Raw genomic sequence first — 26112 nt, 5'->3', positions numbered from 1 at the left:
CCTGATAAAGCAGCTGTAGTTAAGGCATTGATTTGATTCTTCTCCTTTGTCCTATAACAATAGCTTGACCTATAATCTGAATCATATGTTTTTCTTTTCTTTGTAACCTTCGCATTAACGCAGTAATTACTGGGTGGCTGGCATATAACAGAACAAGAACGGGTCTCTTTTTTTTTTTTAGAATTTATGCCCTTTTCTTGCTTGGTATGCTTAAATATTGAAGTTGCAGTCTTAAAATAAATTACCTGACAAAAGCACCGAGGGTTTCTTTCATTGCTTGCTTGCAGGGTTACCTAAATATGCAACTAATAAGCTCAGGGAATGCATAGAAAACGGAAAATAAAACATTCTTACTGCGATGTGTTGCAGTGTGTTGACTACTGACACAGCTAAATTCAGAGAGAGGAGGTCAAGGGGAAGGAGGTACATTTCTTGGTAGAGGCTGAGTGGTATATAGACAGCTTTTGGGCAGACTGCAATTTTTGATTGCCTCTGGAAGAATGAATATATGTATGTATAACGTATATATTTCTAGTAGCTTCATGTTTCAGAAGCTTACATATACAACTACTGTTGATGCAGTCGTACTTTGCAAAACTTGTTCGTTATTCTCTTGAATCTTTTCAGATGTCTAGTTTTTTAATTCCGTTTCTCTATTCTTTCTTAAAAAACAATCTCGCTTTCTGCTTGTAGTAAGATATTAATACTCATCATAACTGCACAGGATAAAAATACTCAGGTGATAAAATTACCAAGTCCAAAGGTCCCAGTTCAATTTTGTTGCACAATCCTGCTTGCCGTATGCATTCAAAATTATTTCAATCATATGAAGTATTAAATAAAATAATGTATATATTCCACTCTCCTAGTGGAAATGTTGGAATAATTACCAACAAGTGCTTTGCTCGGTCAAAAAATGACTGTTATAAAATTGCCCCAGCTTCCTACATTCCAACTGTGTTACATGCAGCCATTTTGATGTATTTTAATTAAGAATAACATCATCAATGTAGATATGTGGTTGTTATTATACTGGATGAGAAACTTCAAATACTTCTCCTGTAAGATGTATTGCCTCAATTTCTTTTGCTGCATCATGTTGAAACATCATGTGATTAAAATATCATGTTGTTTTGCAAATGAATCTCCTGTAGAGAGGTAGTCTTTATGAACCGATGGGATTAATACATTTATTTCCCTTTCAAATGTGTGATAAGCCATGCTTTTTGCCCTGAAGGACTTCTGTAGGAAACGTTGAAGGAAATAGGACTCCAGGTTACTGACTGATTTAATTCTAGAAGCTGATCTTTTTTACTGACACTAGTTTTCATGGAAAAAAAGTCCACTGTGTATTATCCCCATTCACCCCCAAGAAAGTCTAGGGGAAAAGACCATGCACAGAAAAATGCCTTGGGCTGTTCTGTCGCTAAGAGGTATGATGGGGTTATTTGCAAGGCTTGCGGTGACCACTACAGCCAGGGAGGGGGAATTTCAAGTTTCAAACTAGCTGGTCCATCAGACCAACTTGGGTGAGAGTCAGTTTTGTCAGAGCCAGTTTCATTATTTTTTTTTTGTCCTTTCCCTGTTTTTTTTTTTTCTATCTTCCAGCTGCATCGGAGGGGAAGTTAGAAAGGATGATGTTCAGTCTCTGGGCTTTGTTTCCCCACTCAATGTGCTGCACAACAGCCGCTTCAGTAGTTGGTTTGTGTTTTCAATCTGATGTACCCAGCAGAGAGGCACTGGGATTTGGCTGCACATCTCCACAGTCTTTCACTTGAGGAGTTGCTTCCACCAAGGGCCCCTACGGCCAGAAATCATGGGTGCAGGGTGTAGCCCGCTGCTCGCTCTGTCATTTGGTGTGAGCTTCAAGGATCTTTGGGCTAGTTTTAATGTTATTCAAAATTTTGATCCCAGGGGACCAGCTAGAGCTGCCTAAAGTTGTAGCCTCATCAGTTGTAATGTAGCTGCTCCCAGAAAATTTAATAAATTGTTTACGCAAAGGAGACAAGGATATAAAGGATTACTCAGTTATTCAAGAGGGGATAAGGAGCTTGCGGTACTGTGAGCTGTTGAAAACAGGAAGAAAGCCCACAGGTGTAGAATCAACAGAAAATGTGAGGAAGGACGTTTTCCTGCAAAAGTTGGATATTAACTACACCAGTACCTTTGATACCATTCCCTTTTCGTGAAGCAGATAAAAAGTAATTCTTGGCAAGTTTCCACAAATTTGAAAAGACATTTGTTAATCATTGCCACTTATCTGTGAAGAAATCCACACTTAGTTCTGTGGATGGTTGGTTTGTTTTGGTTCATTTTTTTTCCTGTCTCTGCACTGAAAGTTGTTTGTATTTTATGAACATTCAAGATCAGCTATGAACCCATTTTTGCATGGCATGAATCTGGAAAAACTCTCCTTTTGTAGCTTATTAAGTTATTTAGATTAGTTGTCTATATAGGTCTGGATTCTAACTTCTATTACCTTGTTTTTGAGGACAGACTGAATATGTTCATTCAGTCTCATTGAAAAATAAGCAACTCCCAGCAAATATTTAGGAAAAAGGAAAATAAAGGCTGATGCTTCTTTAATTATTAATCTGGAGAATCATGGAGTATTCCAAGAATCCGTTACAGTACATCTACAGTAAACCTACAGTACATCTCTGTAAGTATATATAAGAAAGCCGCGGTATTATAGCCTGTTTTGTAGCCCAACACCTTCATTTGAGTCAAATATTGTCCACTGCCTCCAGACATTTCAGTGGGAGTTGTTGAAATGGATCTGAAGGAATTATTTGGCTCTTATATTAAAGCTCAGAGCCAAGGAGAGATTTTGAACTGAGTATCTGTTGTGAGTACTGTATCTGTAGGCAGCAAATTACCTTCAGTGCATTAATGGAAAAATTCAATGACAAGGCTGTTTTGAACTTTTCATCCAATTTAGTGTAACAGCTCTGCCAACGGCCTGGTACCCACCTTTACGTCGGTCAGATCGCTGTCTACTTTCTCTAGCTTTGTTTAACTGACTTCTAATTATAACTCAAAATGGCAAGAAACCAAAAAGAAATAGATAATATGTATTCTTAAAAAAAAAGTCATTCTTGCCTTATTTGTCATGAGAATCAGCTAGGAAGAAGACATTCAAGGCCAGGCTTGATGAGGCTCTGAGCAATCTGATCTAGTTGAAGAAGTCCCTGCTTACTGCAGGGGGGGTGGACTAGATGACCTTTAAAGGTCCCTTCCAACCTAAGAGATTCTAAGATTCTAAGACGTTACTCTGGAGAAGATGAAAGGTGCCATTCATTTCTTGCTTGAAGCCAAAACTCCTAATTTAGATGGATTTCTGCCAAAATTTCTAAGATATTCAATGATATGCTCTCGCTTTTGTTAGTACAAATATTAAAGCATGCATGGAGTGCATGACAGTATCGTTGCTTTTCAGGGCACTGTTATTCTCACGTTAAGAGTAGAACAGAGCCCCTAAGAATATTCTTTGTTTAGTACTGCCCAGTATCCCTTTTACTCACGGTGCTCTTCTGTTACATTGACTTTCCAAAAATACACTAAACCTGATTTCTCTGATTTCTGTTGTTTGCTGTTTGTCATGCCCATGCGGTAACCACTATGCAGGAACGTGTCTCAGAAATGGTTTTGTTCTGGCAGTGATTGCACCTGCATGGATCAGTAAGAAATGAATGTACTACAATATAGGTAACTTTGCTTAAAAAGCTCTGTACACTTCAGAGAAAGCTGTGATTGCCACAGCAATTACTAATGCCATGTTTGTCTTGCCTGTTCTAATCATCTACATTTTTTCCTCCCCAAAAATGTGGTAAAACACAAGCGGAATATTACTTTCCATATTTCCATATTTCCATACCATATAAAAGGTTCATTTGAGTTGTTTCTCAGATTGTCCAAGCTTTGCTAGAGCAGACCTTAATGTATCTACTCATTTCTTTGGCTTTCAATAAAAACAGCACACGGAAAAGCTTGCCAACAGGAGCATCTTGACTCTTAATCCACTCTGTTTCAGAGAGACTGCAGTTTCCTGCTATACTGAGGGTGGTACAAAGTGATCTCATTGAAAGGAAATAAAAGATAATGTGGCAATCATTAAATGTAGATGGCAGAGAGCGTTGTGAGAAGAGGGCATATGAGCCTGTTGTGGGTTGACCCATCCAACAGCCGGGTACCGCACAGCGGCTTGCTCATTCCCCCCGCAGTCAGACTGGGGAGTGGATAGGAAGAGCAAAAGTGGTCAAGATGAAGACAGTTTGATAAGTGGAGGAAAGAAGTAACAAAACAAGTGATGCAAAGGCCATCATTCACCACCTCCCACAAGCAGACCCAGGCCCAGCCAGTCTCTGAGCAGTGGCCACTTGGAAGACAACCCCTGGTCAACCTCTACCCCCAGCTTGATTGCCGAGCATGGCATTACATGGTATGGAGTATCTCTTTGGCCAGTTTGTTTCACCTGAGCCAACTTCTGTCCTACACGACCCCAGCCTACCTGTTGTGGGGTTAAAAAAAAAACAGAGAGAAAGCCTTGACACCGTGCAAGTGCTGTTCAGCAATATCCAAACTGTTGGTTTGCTATCAACACCGGCTTAGCCGCAGATCCATATGGTAGCCACACGGCACCATATGGGCTTCTGTGGAGAAAGTTAACTCCATCGCAGCCAGACTCGCTACAGTATGCTGGTCTGAAAATCCCCCTCCATGCATTACCAAGCTGGCAGCAGAGGAGAACCTCGCAGGATCACCGTTTAACACTTCGAAATCTTTCAACTGAAGCAGATGAGATCTGAATCAATACTGAGAGAAAAATCACGTGGGTAGTTGGAAAATGTGTTGATGAAACAAATCTCAAAACCTGAAGTGATGGACTATTTTAACTTATTCTAGTTGAGCCAAAAATAATGTTTTAAAGATCTTAATGTTTTTTTCCTACTTCCTTTAATGAAGCTTGCCTTAGGCTAGGTGCTGATGGGCATTCCCACGTGGCAGAACTGTCTTAACATCTAGAGAAGAGAGTGCTCTGTCCTACCAAGAGGCATTCCCATTTTCCTTAAATTAGTTGAGAGCTACTAAATTATTGGGTGGCTCACATTTCCCCATGAAACATAATGGATAATGGGCCTTTGAAGTGTTTTATGTACGTAGGGTTAGCTATTAAGGTAAGAAGAGTTTGCAGAGGAAAAAAAAAAGCTGGATTTTTACATTATCTTGAAGGACACTGTTGAAATCAATGAATCCTGTAAAACAGCCAAGAAATTCCTGATATTTTTTTCTTCTCCTACTGCATTTGCTTTTTAATTGAGTGGAGTATATGTAAGGAGGTGATTTGCTGACCCATAGTCTTTCTAGAAATGCTTTTTTATAAACTCTCTGTGTGTGTAGGTATGCGTGAAAAATGTAATGTCGTTAGTGCTGTGAGGACTTGCATTGTTTTTAAGTGAACTGTGATCTTGATTACACTGGTTTATTGTATGTATTATCTCTATATAACACAGTATATAGTGTCCCATCTACAAATTTCCTGATCATCTGTCTGGTCTTTTTCCCCTAACAAAATGTAGGAGAAAACCATATCTTTATTTCTGATGAATTATAGTATTCCTCTGCTTTAAATAAAATTCCACTTTTCAGACAAGCGGGTAACTTAATTATGAAGAGGACTGTGAAAAACTAAACGATAAATTCCTAATCAGAGCCAGGTGATAACGGCCAAATAATTTTGTTTGTTACAGTTTTGTTCACAAATATTTACATAAACAGATGCTGGTTTACCATTCTCATATGACCTTGGGAAACTCATCTGACTTTCTGCTACCTTAGATCCCCCCAAACGCAGAGAGATTACAGTGTTCCCTTTCCTGGTACTGACACTCTTTGGCTTATTTACATTTTAATTTATTTATAGGAATTTTGCCCTGAATAATATTTAGCTGTATATATATTCGGTGATACATGTATATGTGTACATATATATGTGCACACAAAGGCTTATTAAGGCACGTTTGGATTTAAATTACTTATTTTATTTGCAAGTAACTGTGTAAATCTGTAAATCTGTGTAAATCTGAAAACAAATAGAAAAATATTGCTGTAAATTTGCAAAATAACCTTTACAAATTTGTTCCATATTTTGACAACTCCTGATTTAATAATGCTGATCCAGAAAAAAAAATAAAAATGTGTCAAATCCATTCTCCAGGACTCTTAAATGGCATAAAATGAAGCATGTGTACAAGTACCTGAACAATAAGAAACTCCAAAAGGCGATTTTGGTTCTTCTAATCTAACAGTTGTCTTACTTTAAAGTTATGCTACAGTGCAATGCTTGGTGTTATTCCACTAAATATAGGGGCACTGTATTCAATTTAAATTGTAAAATTATGTGGCATAAACCTGAATTTGCCTTATGTGAGGTTACTGCAGTATGGTAACCTTTCCTGTTTTTCTAACCTTCAGTGATGTGTAATGTTATGTTGTCAAAAAAATCCACTCATTAATGCCAAAATTGACTATGTCAGTTTAAAAGTCATCTGTTACAGGACCTTGTAAATATATTGAGAAATAAAAATACATTTAAAAGCTTTTTTCTTTTAAAGAAAATCAGGCAAAGTATAATTTAGTTTCTGAGTAATGAAAAGGACAAATTCTAGCAAACAACTTTGTTGTATCTGTAGAAAGATCTGTAGGTATGCATCATGTATAGCCTGTGTTCCTCCATTTTTGTATGCCTTTTTTTGAGATAAATTATTTTACTTGATTGGGTGATTTTTCTTCAATGTAATAAGAATGGAAGAAATATGTGACGTTTCATTAAAGTTTGGATCAATAGGAATTTGTAAAAATACCTTTTTGGCCATAAATGACTCTGCCAGTATTCATATAGGCGCCTTCCTTTATATCATAGTAACCTGCGATAAAATCATGTTTGTGCCTGCTGCTTTGCCGTCTTTTTCTGTCCTTGGCATTACTTGTTTTAGTAAAATACATTAAGAATTATCTTCAATTATGGCAAATGAATTGTTGATTTCCGCTAGATACTAATGATGCATGGGCTCACTGGAAATGAGCTGCTTGCTTGATTTCCGCGTAATCTTGCAGGCAGTCTTCAAGATACAGAGATAGATTTTCATATTCAGGCAAAAATCTCATTAGCTTCAAGATGAGACTTGTGTGAGGAAGTGAAGATGTAGCACAGTGTGAATATTGGAGCTTTGGTCTGATGAGGACACCGGGAACGTAATCTGGAGTCACAGCAGGGCTAGGAGCGAGCCTCAGACCCTCAAAAGGGTGACACCTCTTGACAACCGACTTTTGAGAGGTGAGGTTTGCAGGGGAGATTGGGTGAGTGTTGCAGATAGACATCTTTAATAAAGCAGGTGTTCTGTAGCTGTTCTACTTAGGAACTTGCAGAAACCCCTGTAGGTGGCTATCTGTAGCCTCCATGTACATAAGTACTTTTGAGTCTCAAGATACTTACTGACAGCTGGCCAGAACATCGTTATTCTCCTTAATTCTCCAAGTATTTCTGCTGGACTGGAAAAAGAGTACGGTATTTTTACTCCTGCAACTTTGTTAGAAACAAACTCTAAAAGATTGTGAACGCAGGGTGAAAAGGGACAGCAACTTCGAAATACTGAGTCTGAATGAAGTTGCCTCTGATGCTGCAACAACTCTACGTGGCGTTACACCACTTGGTAGAAGTGTGTTACATCCAACTCAGCTCCCAAAAGCCAGAGGAATTCCCTGGCCTGCTGTAGCTTGTCTCTACATCATGCCTGGTTTTTATTTCAAATATGAACCAGTTTTGTCATCCATTGTTATTTTATCTAAATCTCCCTCTGCCCCAGCGACTCAACAGTCCTTATGGCAGTATTTTCCATCACCTGCATTTTACCTATTTTTTTAATATTGTGCACTATGACAGTTTGGTTTTTCCCCCTTGCTTTTCTGTGCTGCAAATGTGAATACTCTTGTGTTCATAAAAAAAAGTGGATGGCCACAAATTTTAACTTGTGCATGTGCCATGCTGTTTTGATCAGTTGTCCTGATCCCATTTTTCTCCCTGCATTTGTATTTATTGCATGCATAAGTAATGACCAAAACTTTAAACTCATCTACTGTGATTAGACCTTGAACAGGGATTTCAGTAGAATGTTTTAGAAGTTAAGTTTTTACTTGTTTGTCTAGTGTAATAGCTATCTCGTTGTGTTTGAGCAAATGTTACAAAGTACACCGCAAAATGAGATGGAAGATGTGAAATGTATTCTTAATGCTGGCCGTAATGCATTAAATAGATTCCATAAATGTTTCTGACCTTTTTTTGAGCAGTCAGAACTGAGGATGTTGATGAAGCTCTTCCAGATACCAAAATTTACCAAAATTCAGTTTGTGAATGGGCATTTGCAGGTCCAGGAGAAAAACATCTCTGCTTAGAACAAAAACGATCAATGCTGAAAAAAAGCAAAAATGTTTTGCAAGGTTAAGAAAATGCATAACCAGTGTGGGTGATTAACACTTTTCAGAATGACTTACGTGTGCATGTTTATTCTTTTCGTTCATTTTTACTGAGACAGGGTGGGTTTTGTTTTGTTTTAGTTGTTTTGGATTGGGCTGGGGTTTTTTTTCAGTTTGGCTCTGCAAAAGGAGGGGTCTCTCTTACCAGTGCAGCCCAGAGAAATAAAAATATGAAGACAGATGGTTCCCATATCCAAATCCCGCACCTGTTCTAAGCAGGGTAATTGCTAACAAGCTGCTCTCTTTTTAAAATGCCCGTTATCCACAAAGCTGACGGAGAGTTGTGCATTCCTGTGAAAGTGGCATTTTACAATGACTCTGAAAAGAAGCGCCAACATTTTGATGAATAAAGATATTGACCAGGGAAAGTAATTGTATGACCATAATCATTCAGATAAGAACTGGTGCAATAGGATCTTATAATGCGGCAAATTGTAAAGGGAGCATGAGGGATGAAAACGATAGGTACTTATGCAAATGGATTATAACTGTCCTGTGCTACTTTGCGGATCTGTCTTTTAGTCTCTCTTGATATCCAGGCCATGGGATTACTCAAAAACAGCTGGGAAGGAATGGATGCAATCATTTCATCACAAATTCTAAATACTTCCTGTGGTAATTTTCCTGCAAATTGTACACTGCAAAATCAAGGCAGGTAATATTAAATATCAGTTGCAGGACGAGCTATATAAAGAACTCTGGAACGACTGCAATCTTTTTATTATAAGTATCCCGGGTCCGTCTTTTAAAACACCTGAGATACAACCTGAAGCTGTTTGTCTTTTTACGTTTATCACCTTTTCTTCATGTTTGGGTAATGCAAATGCATAGTGTTTAATGAAGTAGATTCTGGAGGAGTCAATAAGTGATAGTGTCGTGATTACATCTAAACTACAGAGTAAGATTCATTCTCATTCCTACTGCAAAGCAATTACATTTACTTTTCCTACTCTAATGCGCTTTTCCCCTGAAATTCTTGCCAAAATAAGAGAAGATTGCGATTCTTCTTAGAGCTTTCCTCTGTAGGCTTTGTCCTGGTGACACTACAGGAGTTTAAGTAAAAATAATAATAATAAACAAAGACAAAAGAAAGAAGACGATTCATTCAAGGCTTCAGAAGATGCTCTGCTGGCAGAAACTGCTACATCCTGTGGCTCCTCTAAGAAAGATCCTTTGTCTGCCCTTAGTGCCCCAACACAAAACCAGGCAACCACCAGCCGCTGCTGCAGCGCAGTGCTGCTGGGTTTCCTGTTTCAAATACCCACAGGCTGGGGGTAAACACCAACGTGCATCTGCACGCTTGTACTATTGAGCATGTCGACCTGGTAAAGTTCACTCCAGACTGCAGAAATAACGGCAGAATCTCCGCTTTAGCTTTGAGCAGTATCCAGCCGCACCCAGTGGAAATTGTTAAAACTGGTGGAATTCTTGTTCTTAATTTTGGTAGATAAATGCATATTTTCTATATTTGGGTCATCGCACCATTTCTCAGCAAGGTCGATTGCAGCACGGGCAGGTAGTTCTATGAGAAAAAGCAGTTTAGCGAAACTCCAGCTCTCAGGGTTAACGTGTCTCTTAAGTTTGTTTTTCGTTTCTACTCCCAAAGGGGATGCTGCATTTTAACTAACCTGCCCCTTCTGGAAAAGCCTGGCAGAGGCTTCAGCCAGTGCCCTTCAGTGTGCCTGCTTGTACCTGGCAGTTCCCTACTGCTTCTGTCATTATTTCCATTGTAGAAATTGTACTGTGGTTTACATAAATAGTTTTCCAAGAAATCAGGAAAATGCTATTAAGATAATTCAAAAACCTGACTTATTAATGTAGCATTTTACGGAAATATTTGCTGACCTTTTGTTGTCTCCTTAATTGTACATGCTTGCTAGAAAAATTATGTCATAAAGGCTTTTTATCCTCATTGATTAACAATAAAGCTGTGCAACTCAATAAGCTTTAGGAAGGAAGCTGTGATTTTTTTTCTGGTTATGGTGCTTACAAGAAAGATTGCAAGTTTATTCAGGTAAAAATACAGAAATATTTGAGGTATTTGTTTTTAAGGTACCGTATCTATTAATTTAAGTGATTGTTTTTCCCAAATCGATATTCCCAATACTATTTAAAAAGAAACAGCACTCTTAAATTATAAGCACTTGCATTTCTGTGTCAAGGCATAAAAAATATTTCTATATGAAATAAATCAAATGTAAATTAGTTTCATGTTGTTATTTCTATTGTAATAGGAACTTGGGTTATATCTTCTTGTTACATTCAGGTGTAACACAGCCATTATGGAAGTAATTTTGTAGGTTTTTTTTTCAATATGAAACATCCATGTCAGACTCTGTATTCCGTCCAAAAACAGAGAACAACTCAGAACTGCTGGATGAGGTTACATGCTGTAGATTTTGAAATTCAAAGCTATGTCCTGCTAGTACTTAAAAGATTTTTATGCTTGTAGTGAATCAGTTCATCATCAGTCAGTAAATTGTGTTTGGAGAGGGAGTATATATTTAGAAATCAGCCTAGAAAAGGAGAGAGAAAAATGCTTCAGTGTATTTGATTTATATTTGCTTTGTGTATTTGCTGGATATAGTTTTTCAGCATTTCCCTCTGAAATATCTCATTTTACAGTGGCGAGTGGGATTTAGCATAGAGGGATGCTGAAGGGTTGAAATGACTCATGCTGTCCTTCGACAACCTCAGCCTGTCGTCCCTCTCACATCTCTGCAGATTTTTGTTTTAGCCTTTTTTTTTGGTTACTATTGCAAAATTTTTCTGTGATCACTTAATTACACTATTTGCAAGCTCTGTAATACCTGTTTTTGTAAAACCAGTCTGACAGCAAGTTACAGCTTTTTTTTTAGGGGTCTTTTCAGCAGAGATTAAATGGAGACAATCACAGAGCAGAAAGGTCAGGCTCTTAGTCTAGAACCTCCCTTCAGTTGCGTACGTTGAGTTCACGTATGATGGTAGTGATTAAAAGCTCATGGTAAAATGAGGTCTTTAGCATTTGGCAGGAATAGGCCAAAAGTATCACATTGTGTAACACTGGTGTACAGTTTGTTGGGTATGTATGGGTATGTGGCTTTTTCTCTTTGTTGCTGTGTGTTAGTAAGATATTACTCAATCATAAATTACATTCAGAAATATATATTACTTAAGGATTGTTTTTGGCAACAGTACAATTAAACGGTTTGTGAAAAAGGTACTTTAAATAATGAGAATACTTGCAATTGTATTATGCTTTGAGCAGCCATTTTCTGATTCATTAGAGTTAGATTGTAAAATCTATATTAATATTACAGATAGTATTATATATAAAACACCATCTTCAAAAGTTGATATTTTTTCAAACTGCTTTAACAGAAGAGCCTATTTAGAAGATTAGATCCTTAAATCTCCATTTGCCTGTTCATTGTTGTTATGTGCCAGTTAGCAGTTAGTTATGGGGAAACTATATGATGTCAAAAGCTTTTCATTGTGTGGCTCTCTGATGTTTCCTCTTGAATGCCTCTATGTTCTTGTCATACTCAAAAGTGACAGCTTCTGTCTTGCCAATGATACATGGTCTAAAAATCTGTTTTACTGCCTTTTGCTTATGACCATTTTGAAAAGCAGTGCAAGGCTAAAAATATTTTATTGTTGAAGAACAGCAGCTTACTCTATTTTAAAACTTTGTAGATGATAGTCCAAGAGTTGCATGGGTTAACATCAAGAAAGTTGATTTGAGATGTGCATGATACTAGTTGTACTATGAATTAACCTTATTATAGTATTTTTTCTAATATATCATTAAATCTTTTCTGTTAGTGTACATTAACTTCACAAATTTCTTACCACAATGTTGCCACTCAATATCAAAACATCCTCATGACTTTTTAATGATTTCTAATCTAATGATTTGGAGCAACTCATAAATTTTACCAAATTTTTAAAACCAAGTACTTTGTTCTTAGTCAGAAATAAGTCCTTTTTATGCCAGTCTCCCAAGACTTTCAACTAGCTGGAAGCCCCCTTCTTTCTTACTGTGGGTATCAGTAAGCTTTGTATGTTCAATACTAGATTCATACATTTGATACTCTCCTTGCAAAAACGTGCATAAGTATTTAAAATGGAGCTCTATTTTTAGAAACTGAACAATACTCATGTCTGCAGAGAAAAACCTCCTGAATAATGGGGACTTGGTACATTTTTTTAGAGGCTTTGGTACAGAAAATATTCATCAAGTTGCCCAGCTTCAGTCGTTTTAAGTGAATCCTTTGGAATAGGGTTTCATGATTCTCTGAGGGTAACTACTGTTTTTTCACCGCCGCTTGTCGGTATAAGCTACTAGTTCTTCTGTTGTTACAATTGGAAAATTCTTGTAAAGAATAAGGCTTATACTGTTACGTTTTGAATATATTCATATTTTCTAGGCTGTGCTATTAACATTAAAATAATAGCTTAGATCTGAGTTTACATGCAGGACATAAAAGTTCGGTATTCCTGTGAAAAGGCTGGCTATCTTTGCCACATCAGCATGGCCAGGACCGTCCAGAAAGGAGTGAACAATGCAATCCTCATATCCTAGGAACACCAAAGGGGCTTGTGAAGCCATCATGGAGGCCTGGAAGATCAACCAACTTTAAGGCTAGTCAGGAAGTTGCTGTGGTAATTAGTATTTAATGAGGTGGGAGTGAATCGGAAGGAGCCAAAGAAAGCAAGAGGAGCAGGCAGGTTTACAAGGGTTGGGAAACAGGCAATGGAATGGGGAAAGGAGATGGATGCCAGGAGCTCCTACTTACACTGTTTTTACCCCCTGCCTGTGGAAGACAGGAGTACTGAACTTTAGTTAAAAAAAAAAATGCAGTCATCAAAGATGTGTTGTTGGTTATGGTAATGAGCCTTCTCCTGCATGGCGATCCCCAGGAAAGCCGCACAGTCTGAGGGGTACACCCGCTAACACTGTGCTGCAAATGTCCCCAATAATTTCCTTCAGTGTGCCATAATTGAACAGCATCCATTATCTGCTATTCAAGGCAGATAATGTATCAACACCAAACAGGATATTTGTGTAATAATAAAGGAGTATGATTACTGTTACAGCCACCAGGAGGGAAGAGCTGAGAGCAGCCCAGGCTGTCTGGCAGCCATTTACTACTAGGCCTGAGTTGGCTTCAGCTGTGGGGAGGGGACAGCGAATGCCTGTCAGGTGAGGGAGCTGATCCCGTGAAGACCAGCTGTGGTGTAGTGTTTACGCTGAGGAGACAGAATGGCTGCTTTTTTTCTCTGGTGAGGCTACCAATCTCTTAAGAGGAGCAAGCTCAGCCAGGCCCAGGCCAGTGAGGAGGATGGGGCCCCATGGGTGGCAGCCATGTCGGGGTGGCAGGGGGCTCCTCGCTGGGAGCTGCGATGGGCTGAGGGCTCCCGTGAGACTTCCCCTGTGAGATTGCTTAGAGACTGTGTAGGGGAATTCCTCTCCTGGAAATGAGACCCAGGAGAGAAACTCTCTTTTACAGGTAGAAATGAACAGATGAAAAAAAATAATTAGACCCTGTTAGTGTCATTAGAGGTGCTGTTGTGGGTGGTGTATGGCGGTGAGGTGGGTACAACAACCAAGTAGGCACAAGAACCTTGTCAGTTTCTGTTGTGAAAACATCCTTATTTCTCACTCATTTATAATTCAGAAAATGAAAATGAATTAATATGTATGTGAAAAAGTATTTATATGCCTTTGGAAGCTTATAAAATATAGCAGGAGGTGCCTTCCTGTGCCATAGTCCTCCCCACAGAATGAGATGGCTGAGTTGCCCCCATCCCTCTGCCCTTTTGTCCAGCTGAGAGGTGAAAGATAAAAGAATATCCTTCCTGTGCACCTGCAAGATTAAGAAACCCAGGATCGCAAATCAAATAGGAGAGACTCCAAGTAATCTCTCGTGTTTTGTGGCAGTCACTCCCCGTGCATTCAGCGGAGCGGCAGCCTTGCAGGGCTGTGCTGGCAGCAGGTCCTGAGGAGAGGCTTTTACGTGGTATTGTTTTCCAGGGCAAGTGTGGGCTAAACCCCATATTTTTTACCCCACCTGGCATTTAGTTGGAGCTTAGTGGAAGTTTGTGCAGGCCATGAAACACATGTGTAATGTAACATAACTTTGTAAGCAGCCTGAAGGGAGATCTTCTCAGAAGTTTTTCCCAGGTTTCTTTTCACAGAGTCTTACCACAGTAATTTAATTTGAGATAGTAAAGGCATGGGTAATTGTGGCAAAGAAACATTCAAGCATGCCTGCTAGAGACAGAAAAAATATTGTTTTCTGTGAGAGAGGGTTAGGATTGTATGAAGCAATTGTCATACTATTATTGTCATTCTATTGTTAGATGTTTACATGTTGTTTGGACTCAAACTGTACCGTGAACACAGGTAATGCATTGCTACAACTGACAAACCTGAAGGGCATCTGGCTGGAGTTAATAGGGGTTAAACATGTAACCACAAAGAATGTAGTTTTAAGTGTACTAGTAGTTACAGAAGCATTCATTTAACGTTTGTTGTAAGCTACTGTTGTTTTTTTATGAGTAATAGGGGAGCAGTTTACAATGGAACTACTGTATAGAGAAGAGTTGTGTAGTTTCGGATGGAATACTTGGAGCCTCAGGCAGTTTTGTAAATGTTTTCTATTACAAATAAGTTTAATAGTGTACATTAAAAAGGATGTGTATTTAAACCTTTATGGTCCATACCAGGTTAGGTGGAATTACAGTAAATTGCTACATTTCATTTCCGTAATTATCTTATAAACTGCTAGTTGATATTGTCCTGGAGTTTATGTTCAGCACATTTGAACACCAGTTGTATTTTGGACAGCTTGTATAAGCTCATTTGATTGTCACTTAGGGGTATGAAATTACATATATATATTTAAAAAAAGAAAGATATCTATTAAAAAAGCTTGAGAGTTACACACCTTTGGATGACTGTGTGTACTATTGAGAGGGGAGGGATCATGATCACCTCCCATGCTGTGATTATGAGTATTCACAGAGCAATGTTCCTATTGCTAATAGTTCTAGAAGTATATGATTATGAAACATGGTCTCTTCCTTTTATTTCATTTTTTTCCATTCCTGTAGGAACTTGGAAGTAACAGCCCTCCGCAGAGGAACTGGAAGGGAATTGCTATTGCGCTGCTGGTGATTCTAGTTGTTTGTTCACTCATCACTATGTCTGTCATTCTTTTAACCCCAGGTAACCTACTTCTTTATTTTATCTTTCTGAAGGTGTATGATTCATAATGCAGTCATTAAAATGACATATAAATGTTAAAGTATCGTTTGCCCTTAAGCATTTTTATCTTCTGGCAACAATAAATTTGGTGCCTGTAGGGACTCCAGAGTTAGTGGAGGCCTTGGGGAGCAGAAACGTTTGGCTTTGGCAGTAGGTCCTTAGGATTGTTACAAGAAATTCTCATTAGCCTCAGCAGCTGTGAGCTGACTTTAAGGTTTTGTCAGTCATGTAATTTCAGATTCACAGATGAGCTAAGAGAAAGCTGTATGTCTTGCAAGACTAATACTGAGAATGAAACTTCTCACTGAACAAGAAGCATGCATCTTTCATATGTACATGCACATGCACAAACTTCTTCCCTTTCACTCAAAAACAAAGAGAGGGGAAATTACTTAATGGTTCAGTTACAAAAAAAAAGGGGGGGGGAGGGAAGTAGTAGACAACAAAAGCAGTTGAACATATAAAATAATTATGCTTAATTATTTTTTTTTGTGTTCTAATTTGATCTGAATTATTTTGCTAAAGATTTTCTTTTTACTGCTGGGGCAGCAACCATTTAACTATGTCTAGGAGCCTAAGAGAAGGAAACTGTACAGGTTTTAAAGGAAAAAATATCTTTGAATTCTTTTTGTCAGATTTAAATTTATAGTGTAAAATACCTGATTTGGATGGCACGCCTAGATGATAAATATTGGTTTGCAAATGTTCTGCCATGCAAGTGCCCAGTTCGTGTAAACAAAAAGGTTAATGAAATGCTTTTTAGTTAAATAATGGTTCCAGACAATTTGGCCACGGATGAAATCATCAAGGGAAGCTGCGTGGGTCTGTGCATGAGCAAGTACAGTAGTAGACTGCTGCTGCTTGAAAGAAAGGTGGTGAGACTGGATGGAAGAGGGTCAAAAGCTTTTCTTGTCAGAGGGAACAAGACAGCTGGGGAGAGTAGGTAGGAATACAACGAACTATTCTCCTTCCTCTGATTTGTATAAATGTTTACTACGTATTCATGGTGCTATCCAAGGAATGATAAAAAACTACTGTTTGCTTATTTCACTTAGAACATTTTGAGAAAAATAAAAGCAAAGTTGTGCTGCTGTAGTCTCAGTGTATAGGATTTTCTTCAGGGAATAATAAAAAACAGACATTGAGGGCAAATGGTGGTTTATCTTGGTACGCGGTAAGACAGAAGACTGGTTTTCTTTTCAAGGAGAGAAAGGTTTTGTTTAAGGCTCGTAAAATCTCAAAAGTGTTACCTGGAATTCACTATAATAAACATCAGTTCTGGCTCTTATATCTATATAGAATTATTAATGTAAAAACCTAAATTGAAGTCTTTGAAGGCACTTGTGGAAAAAAGAATAAACAACCTAGGGAAATGTTATTTTTTTAAAAAATATGTTAAAAAAGCTCAGTGAATTACATCTCTGAGGCTGTTTCAAAATCCAGAGAGCTTGCTTGAAAACTTGATGTAAGCTGGGACCTACATTTCAGTTCAAGTCATGCGAGTGAAAACTAGTTCTGTCAGCTCAGATGCTCTAAGATATCCCATAGAGACCATAGAGCTTGATATAAATAAAAACCTTTTTCCCAAAATGATCTAGGTCTGGAAAACTGGGATTTCTTGCAGGTTGGAAATGCTTACCAAAGCAAGCTTTGGAAGTATGTTGTAGGACAGCTAGCTACTTTCCCTATTTTGTTCCTAATCGGTGCTGTTCCTCCTTCACTGTCATGATTAATTAATATGTTTTTTGAAGAAAATATTATGCTGCTCATCTGGTTTGCTGGCAGGTACTAAGCACTGTAGCTAAAGTTATCTGGTCTTGAATATATGTAAGATCCCTTTGGGATATCTAGAATTCGAGGGGAGGAAAAACTTGGAGACACTTTCACAGGTCTGGCTATTGCAAGGTGCTCAGGTTCTAAGGTGCCAGCGATCTGTTACTATAAACACCTGGCTTTGCAAATTCTCCTCATAAAATATAATAGATTTGAATTAAGAAGTTTAGTGCAGTAGTGAGAATTTTGTCCTCTCTCATCAACGTCTCATCATCAAGACGTATCTCATCAACTGTTGATCTGTGTTTCAAAACTGGAAAGAACTCAATTGGAAGTACTGGCAGCTTAAAGCTTTTATATGAAAAATCACCTAAGAACAGCCTAGGAGTTATACAGATGTTACCACCCTTGTACAGGTGTTTTGCCACAACGCTTCAGGCTGATGTTAATTTTGGGAATGACAGTAGTTCTACCTTCATGTTAACTTACAGTTTCTGAAGGTGTGGCAGACTTGAATACTTTATGTGGGACTCTTTTACTGAGATATTGATGATAGCATTTAAACCATACATGCCGTTCTATGGTAATTACTGTTGAGCAAGTGGCAGAGTAGAGTTTATGAACTCTACTCATAAACTCAGAGTTTGCTTTGCTATCTCTTGCTGAAGGAAAAAAAAAAAAAAAAGAGACAGCTTTGCAGAAAAATTCCTGTAGGGAACAATTTAGGGCAGCCAAACTGACAGAAAATGCTTTTTTGAAATTGTTTTGAGTAAAATCAAGCTCTAGGAAGAGGATCAGTTTGGATTATGTCCAATACATAAATACTCTCTTTAGAACAGGGTTGGGACCAACCCCTACACGCCTTCACTCATGCTACTCTTAAATGAATAGAAAGCAAAATAAAAATTATTTTGGCTGAAGTGGAGAGTCATTACCAGAAGATTCAGGTTTCTGTTCAATGCTGTGTAGGACCCCTGTAAATGCTCTAAATAGGCAAACAAGTTTTGATATCGGACTATTTTCTGGCAAGTTGTTTTTCCTTTTTCATGCAAACATAATATTAATTATAGTAATTGCCAATTACAGCTATACCCGTTAGGTTGCACACAGTTTACTAGTGGTGTTTTTCCACTTTTCAGACTGCATTTAACATCAAGCCTTTATCCTAATTTCTAGTGTTAATTTTTTTTCCCGCAGAACATTCAGGAAGGAGTTTGCATTAATAAAATACTATACTACATCATTATTAGTTTTATTTGCTAAGTTAGAAGGTAATTTTTATGAGGTGTTTAGACTACTTTTCACTACTAACCTGCAAAAAGAATATCCTATAAAGTCATGAAAAGTAATGAGGCTATTAATTTCTACTTTTGCAGTCTTCTAGTTTAGTAAACACAAACAGGTTTGTGCTTTTGAATAAATACATACCAGTTATTGAACTGTTGTTAGTTTGATATATCATTAAAAAGTAGCCATACCGTTTTTAACATTTAATTTTGTTTGTATTGTCTGTAATCTGTGTTCATTTCCTGTACCAAATATATGTAATTTCAGACCAAAATGTAGAAATACATGGGAAATAGTGTGAGAACATTTGAAATATGATTCCTTCAAGGAGTAATTCAATAATTTAAAGCGAAAATGAAAAAGAGATAGTTGGCTATTTGGTAATGTGGTAATAAACATAAAGAGGAAAAAGGCAGTTTTTAAAATAAAGCAGGTATTTTGTGAACTACATACTAATTTGTGTTTGTGCTCAAGAAAGATTAACCTAGTATAGTGTTTTGAAAGTTCACGTCTTGTGCAATTTCTCTTGGTATGTATAAACTAAGCATTTTAGAAATTTAAATTACTATTTTTGAGTCTTTGATGTCAAATCAACATTTTTCTTAAAAATTATACAGTATGAGATATTGACAGAGTAGAAAGCTAGTGTCAGAGATTATGAACAAGGCTCTAGTATGGTAATGACTTAGCATTAGAAAAAAAATTACTTTTCAAACATCTAGTAAAGTTGCTTGAAGATGGTGGTTTTTTCAGCTTAGAAATGCTAACATGAATTTAAAAAGTTACTTTAAAATCCAGTTTATATAGAGATTACTTGGCAGGCATGTGAATTAGATAAAAGACAGAAAGAAAAGCCAGTGTACCTTTCTTCTCTAATAGCCTGTCTGTACACAGCTGATGTATTGTTTTAGTGATTTTTATTAAAGCAGTTAATAAAAAAATAATCTGTGAAAACTAAAGTGTCTTGGGTAACACAATTTTTGGCAACATAGCAGCTTGTGAGAGCTTGATTGATAGTTGGCTCAGTGGCAGGATATAAGGGGTCACAATAAATAGAAACAGAGTGAAGAAAAGTTAGAAGGGGAATCCTTTCGGGATCAAAACCAGCATCAGGACAAGGGTGTGTTGAATCAAAATAGGTGATGGAAAACAGCTTGTTGAGGGTAGATAGTCAGCGAGGTTGTGGAGAAAGGGCAAAACAGGCATATGAAGAGCCCAGTATTTGATGCTGTTAAGTTAGAAGTAGTGTTTTGAAGACAGGGAATGTATTTGTGGAGCTGAGTTGAGCATATATAACCACATGTGCTTACTTTGAAGATAAAAACTCAATGTGTGGCAGGAGCGAGAGCTAACAAGGTCCCATGATGTGTAAACAGAGGGATTAGGTGTAAATCAAGAGAGAGAATGTTACTCTGCTGTAAAGCTCTGGTAAGACTGCAAGTTGAATATTGTGTCCTCTTCTGGACTTGGAGACTTAAAAAAAACCCAAAGAGGCTATTTTGGTCCCTGGAAGATAGGAAGAGGGCAAAAAGCTTATTCAAGGATTAGAATGTTTGTTTTACGAGAGAGGATTCGAACAACTCTGCATGCTTAGGCTTACAAGACATTAAGTGCAAGAAGAGTTGATTACGGTCAGTAAATGCTTACCGGGACCCTGCTGACACCTGGGAGGGAGGCGTGTGCAAAATGCAGCATCGCCGTGGAGTGAGCAACTCTGATGGCCTTGTGTCTATTGTAAATTTATGATGTGCATTAAAAAGGAGTTTCTCTCAGCAAGGATTCATTCTCAGCAAGGATTCACCTTATTAATACTAACGGAAGCGACTGCAGCAGTCAGTGCTGACATTTAAAGGCAACAAAAATCATATTATTGTTGATTGCAGTAAGCTTTCAGCTAGGCCTCTAGTTGAGAAATTTGGCTAAATAAAGACCAACAATGAAACTATGATTGACTTTATTCATTGTGAAGGGGCCACATTTTCATCTGAAATGTATTACAGGATACGACCTCTTTAAAGCACATTTCTGTATTAAAAATGTGCTGGTAACGTATTGGGCTGGCATAAAGATAACAAGATTTCACCTTGTCTGCTGTGATTCTAAATATTCTTTTCCAATTGGCTGTCATCAGGGATGCTGTTTAATATCGGCAAACTGTAAGGATAAAATCTGACTAACAAAAAGATCCTCTCGTAGAGAAGGTGGATGCCTGACACATTGGAAAGAAAGAGCAGAGAAATACTGTAGTAATCTATGGCAAATAGATGCCCAATAATGATAAAAGGATTAAAAGACCTGACTGGGCATCTGTCTGGTTCATTGTATAGGAAGTGCGTAGGTGCTTATTTATGCTCATGCACAGGCAATGTATAACACAGCTTTTGGCAGGTGCTGTTCTCCTAAATAGCCTAAAGCAGTTAGGAGAAGTGCATAGCTGCTATCAGTGAATATTCATCGGAAACTATGTGTTCTGACAGCAAAACTTTTGCTTTAACAGTACCTCTGATTTCACGTCTTAGTGTGTTAGTTCAGTATTGTGTCTCTGCTACTTATTATTTATTTAAACTACAGCACAATAAAAGTAGAATTTAGCAGAGCTTTTTTTTTTCTTTTCTGAAGCATGGAGATGATTTTAGGAATTGGCAACTTATTTTTTTGTTTTGAAAATCAATGTTGGCTAATGTTCAGAAGCACAATATTCCTGGGATCTATCATGTTTGGGGAAAAAAAAAAGGCTGTTAGCCAAATGTTATGTTTTGCTTATCAGTGGAGAGCAAGCACAGACTATAAAATATGCATATAATTATTTTTTTTTAAAAGATTTTAATTTGTAGAATAGGTGAAATTTGTTCTAAATTTACTTACAGGAGTATTTGCTTAGATTCTGTCTGTCTGAGGTGATCAATATGGCCTACATCCTTTGTCTGTCAGGAAATTTTTGTATTGGTTTGTAATCAGACTTTTCTTGAGGTGTAGGGCTGTGGGAAGAAGGAGCTTTCCCACTATGGCCCCAGTATAATAAATAGCCAAACACTACATTGTTCTGTTGTCCTGTCCGTAAGATACCAATGTGATGTTTTCCGAAGCTTTACTGAAGAAAAAAGAAATGTCTTCTTGTAGTGAAAAAAAATGAGAGCAAGGTATTGTTGTTGATTTTGACAGGACCTTTGAACTATGTATTCCTGTTCTGTAATTCCAATGGTTTGCAAACTACATTGAAAATATTGTTTTTGATTACTATCTAAAATGATCCTGTTATATTTATTTTAGATGAACTTGCAAATTCATCAGAAACCAGATTGTCCTTGGAAGATCTCTTCAGAAAAGAGTTCATAGTTCATAATCCAGAAGCCAAATGGATTAATGGTAAGTGTATAATTTCTCACGTAATTTGAAACTAGGTAATAATTTTGAATATTGAATGATATCACTATCTAGGCACTGAGGAAGAATCAGTTAAAATTTCAGACCCTCTTGAAATTGGCTAGTGTCCCAGTTTTCCTTGTAGTTCGGCATCATGTCTGTTTCATTAATTTTTGAAGTGGCTTTCTAATTTTAAAGCTCTGTCTAGTACAAACCCACTAAAATTTTCTGTTTATGCTACTGAATCGGTTGGAAGCAGTGATCTAGAATTATTTTGAAGACCTGGGTCTTGTTTATGCAGTCACAAAAAAGATAAATTCAGAAAATTAAATTGTTCTATTAATATCTGAACTTTGGGATTAGAAGTGGTTCTGACTTTTCACATCTGGAATGGATTCTTAAATATTTCAATATACTTGTACAGCTCTTAGTCATTTTCTGATGTCTACAAATCGTATTTAATGTTCTACTTCATTAAATTATTTACAAATGGTATGCAGATTCCCAAAGAATTATGCAGTTTTAATGTGTAAAAGAAAACAAATTTGAACTCTTTTTTTCAACCGATTGAACTCCTTTTCTCTTGATCACTTGAGTTGCTCACATTCTTTCCGTTGGCAAGAAACGTACAAGTAACACAATAGCGACCATCTGTTTTGTGTCATTATAGTCAGATCTTTGTATTACTCCAGGTGTTATAATCAAAGGAATAACAATAGGCTTTGTGCCAAATAGAGTATTGTTAAGGAGTGCTCTGTGGAAAGTAAGAGTTTGAAAGCCTGGCGAGTGTGTATGTGAATTCAGAAGAACTTCGCACAGGAAATAATGATTCAATTATACTGATCAATGTCGGTGTTCAGTAGTAACTAGAACTAGTTTTAATTTGTAGGAAGTTATAAGGTTGAATTGAATTGTTGCTTTATGTTATACTCTGAAGAATGAAATGGGTGTAACAAAGGTAAGTGCATTTTCAAAAAAAGGTGAAGGAGGGAGAAAAGTGTGGTTAAGTCTTTTTTTTCCAGGACCAGCTCTGGTGTTGAGTTATTTGTTGTCCAGTAGTTTAGGGGTAAGAGAGGGGAGGCTCAATTTAGTTTCCTGCCACTCCTTTTCCCCAGCTATTCCAGTGACCGTACAGTTGCTGAAATGCCCTTAGTTTCTTCTTTGGACTGGTTTCTGTCTGCAGTCAGTGCCAAAAACTCTGGTACTGGGTAATGCCAGAACCATACTGTTGACAAGAGGAACAGTTTCTTGTGTTTGGCAGAAAACTTTTTCCCAGTTAAGACTGTTTGGCTAATTAAATCCTGAAGTAGTTTTTGATTCATTTGTTTTTATCTGTTAAGTGCACAAAGCAACTGCCTTTGAAAAATACTGCTCCTTATTATCAAATGAAGTTACTACAGATCCAATATTGTCAATTAAAGTGGTCGCTAAGAGCGGGCCAGTGCATAATGGAAGAAAATCCTTCTGCTAGTTCTGTAGAATGCTCTTGCTACTCAAAAAGTCCATGAGGTTACTCATCTAAGAACATTAGTAGTCATTAATAACGTGCATAATATGACAATATTAGTAATTTCAAAACCCAGGACAATAAAACTAAAGGGTTATGAATTGAGTTATATTAAATATTGTTGATACTATAAAACATGTAGTTTATTGTATTTCTTGACTATGTTCTACAAACACTTGCTTGGGTACATCTTTCTTTTGTGGTGTTCAAGTCCATCTTAAGAAACTCATACAACGGAAGGTAATTTTACTAGTATCATGTGAAAAACAGAAGTTGTAAGCAATCTGGTCTAAAAGCTGTGAGATTGTACAGTTCTGAACTCTTCCATGTATTGAAAATAATACTAGAAATACTATTTAATAAAGACAGACCCTGTGTTTGATTTGCAGTACTGTTGTACTAATATCCAGTCTTTCTGCAGTGGTGTTTTTCTCAGACAATATGAGAACTCCTAAGCTTGCAGTTAGATGTTTTCCTGTGTTTATTTGACAAAGAAGCAACGAAGTCCAGTGGTACAAAAAAAGGGAAAGAATGGGCTTTTTATCTTCTTAGAGTATGTGTGTGTATGGGAATTGAGGAAAAAGCTGGCATAATTAAGGGTTTTACTAATTATTTAGTATTTCTGATAAACATAGAAAAATTATGTTTAGACTTTTTTTTTTTGCATTTTCTTTGAAAATTGCCAGTATGGTCAATGAAATCAATATTTTAGATAATAAACAAAATGAGGAGGAATCTTGCAAAGCAACATTTTGCTTCCTGCTTCTATTTTTATTTTTTAAGACTTAGGGTAAGATTATATTTTCTTTCCTGGCGTGGTAACATTGTAGTGGTGGCATTATATGCATGGAGAGTGAAATATATAACTTAATATTCAGCATTCGTTACTGTGGAGCTGGAGGGGAGCATTTGGCACTTTTCTTTGGATATTGGCAGGGTAAGTGCTTCTGGCCTCTGCACAGGAAGATTTTAGTGGAAAATAAGTACCTACTTACTACCACTTTTTGCTCCTCTTGGGGTGGAATAATTTGTATCCATCTGAAAGTTTTATCATCTTGACCTCCTGTAAGGGATGGGAACAGAGATTGAAAAAGTGAACCCTGCTGTAAGCCGTTTCTGCAGGGTCTAGAGCATATTTTGTAGAAAAATGTCTAATTTAAGGATTTGGAGTGCTAGATGAATCACTGTGTTCTTAGGTATGGTCTAGTATTTAGCTACTGACATTTAATGAAACTTTCCATACTGATGTTTGAATTTCTCTGGTACTATCTTCCGAACACAATGTTATTTCTTCCTTGTTTGCCAATTCCTCCACTACAAAAATCATCCTCGGGTACTTGTTTCTAGTCTATTCTTTAATAAGAATAAGAAAAGCTCTTACATACAGAAGTTTTTACAGTCTGTTTCCTTTTCTGCTTGAAACTGACTCCACAATTTTATGTGCTTGCCACCAAAGTTAATAATTATGCAAATGTTTAAAGCTGCAGAAGGAAATGTTGTTCTTTATGTGAGATAATCAGCTCTTGCCAAAGAAAATAAAAGAAAAATTTAGAGCTGGTTTTAAAAGTGACAAAATATATTCACACTTAATGTAATTTGAAGATGTACCTGTGCAGGTACCTTTCAGATTTCTTTCTCCCTTCCTTTTTTTCTTCTTTTTTTGGTTTTACTTCAAAGGCAAATTTTTTTAAGCCTGACTTGGATTTTTGGGGGTTTTTTTTGTAATAATTTACAAAGGAAAGAGAAAGAAAATATGGATAATGACTAGTATTTTTCTTTAAAATAATAACTCAGTAGTTTACTAAGCTTTTTCAATTACAAGTCTGATCACTTCGACTGTATTTAAAATGACATGGTGGAGAGCATATACGCAACCATCAGTCAGTTCAATCCGTGTTACCTGAAAGAGCATTTGATTTCAGAAAGCCTTCCCGTTGCTTGGCATAGTTTCGAAGATGTTAAATGAGAGTACATCTTCCCTTAGCATTATCGATCTTCAGGTTTTCTAATAGGAAGTGAGAATTTAAAATGCTGCCAGTGAATTATAAAAGTACTTAAATCTGACAGCACATTGCTACTGATAAGGGCTTTGCATTAGATGGCAAAACAGCTTGGTTTACTTAAGTCTAAGTACAAAACTGCAATGTAGTTTAAAATATCCAGAGTAATTAAATTTAAGAAAGCACTACAGTTAAACTTCCCCTATGCTTTCCGTTGCCAAAAAACTTGTTAAGAGACTTAATGTTATCTATCATGTTGCTTCTGTCTTGGATTCTAACCATTTTGCAACAGGGACCAATCTCTGTTTCAGGTTGGGCATAGCATCTCATTTCATGACCACGGTTTGCTTTAGGAACATGTCTGCTGGGTGCTGGCACAATACATTTAAGGGAAGGTC

General features: G+C 37.2%; 1 protein-coding gene across 3 annotated transcripts in view; it reads left to right on the top strand.

Moving 5' to 3' along the window:
* The window catches only part of DPP10 (dipeptidyl peptidase like 10), a 543420-nt gene that overhangs the window by 295198 nt on the left and 222110 nt on the right, over nucleotides 1-26112 (top strand). For all 3 annotated transcript variants that reach the window (XM_074594714.1, XM_074594712.1, XM_074594713.1), the window contains exons 2-3: nucleotides 15631-15745; nucleotides 22115-22210. In XM_074594714.1, coding sequence (XP_074450815.1) covers nucleotides 15631-15745; nucleotides 22115-22210 — 211 coding nt within the window. The remainder of the gene's footprint in view (nucleotides 1-15630; nucleotides 15746-22114; nucleotides 22211-26112) is intronic.

This window comes from Larus michahellis, chromosome 7 (genome assembly GCF_964199755.1).
Source record: "Larus michahellis chromosome 7, bLarMic1.1, whole genome shotgun sequence".
In the NCBI taxonomy this organism is placed as follows: domain Eukaryota; kingdom Metazoa; phylum Chordata; class Aves; order Charadriiformes; family Laridae; genus Larus; species Larus michahellis.
The sequence above is the reverse complement of the archived record's forward strand: the minus strand, read 5'-3'. Positions and strand labels throughout refer to the sequence as shown.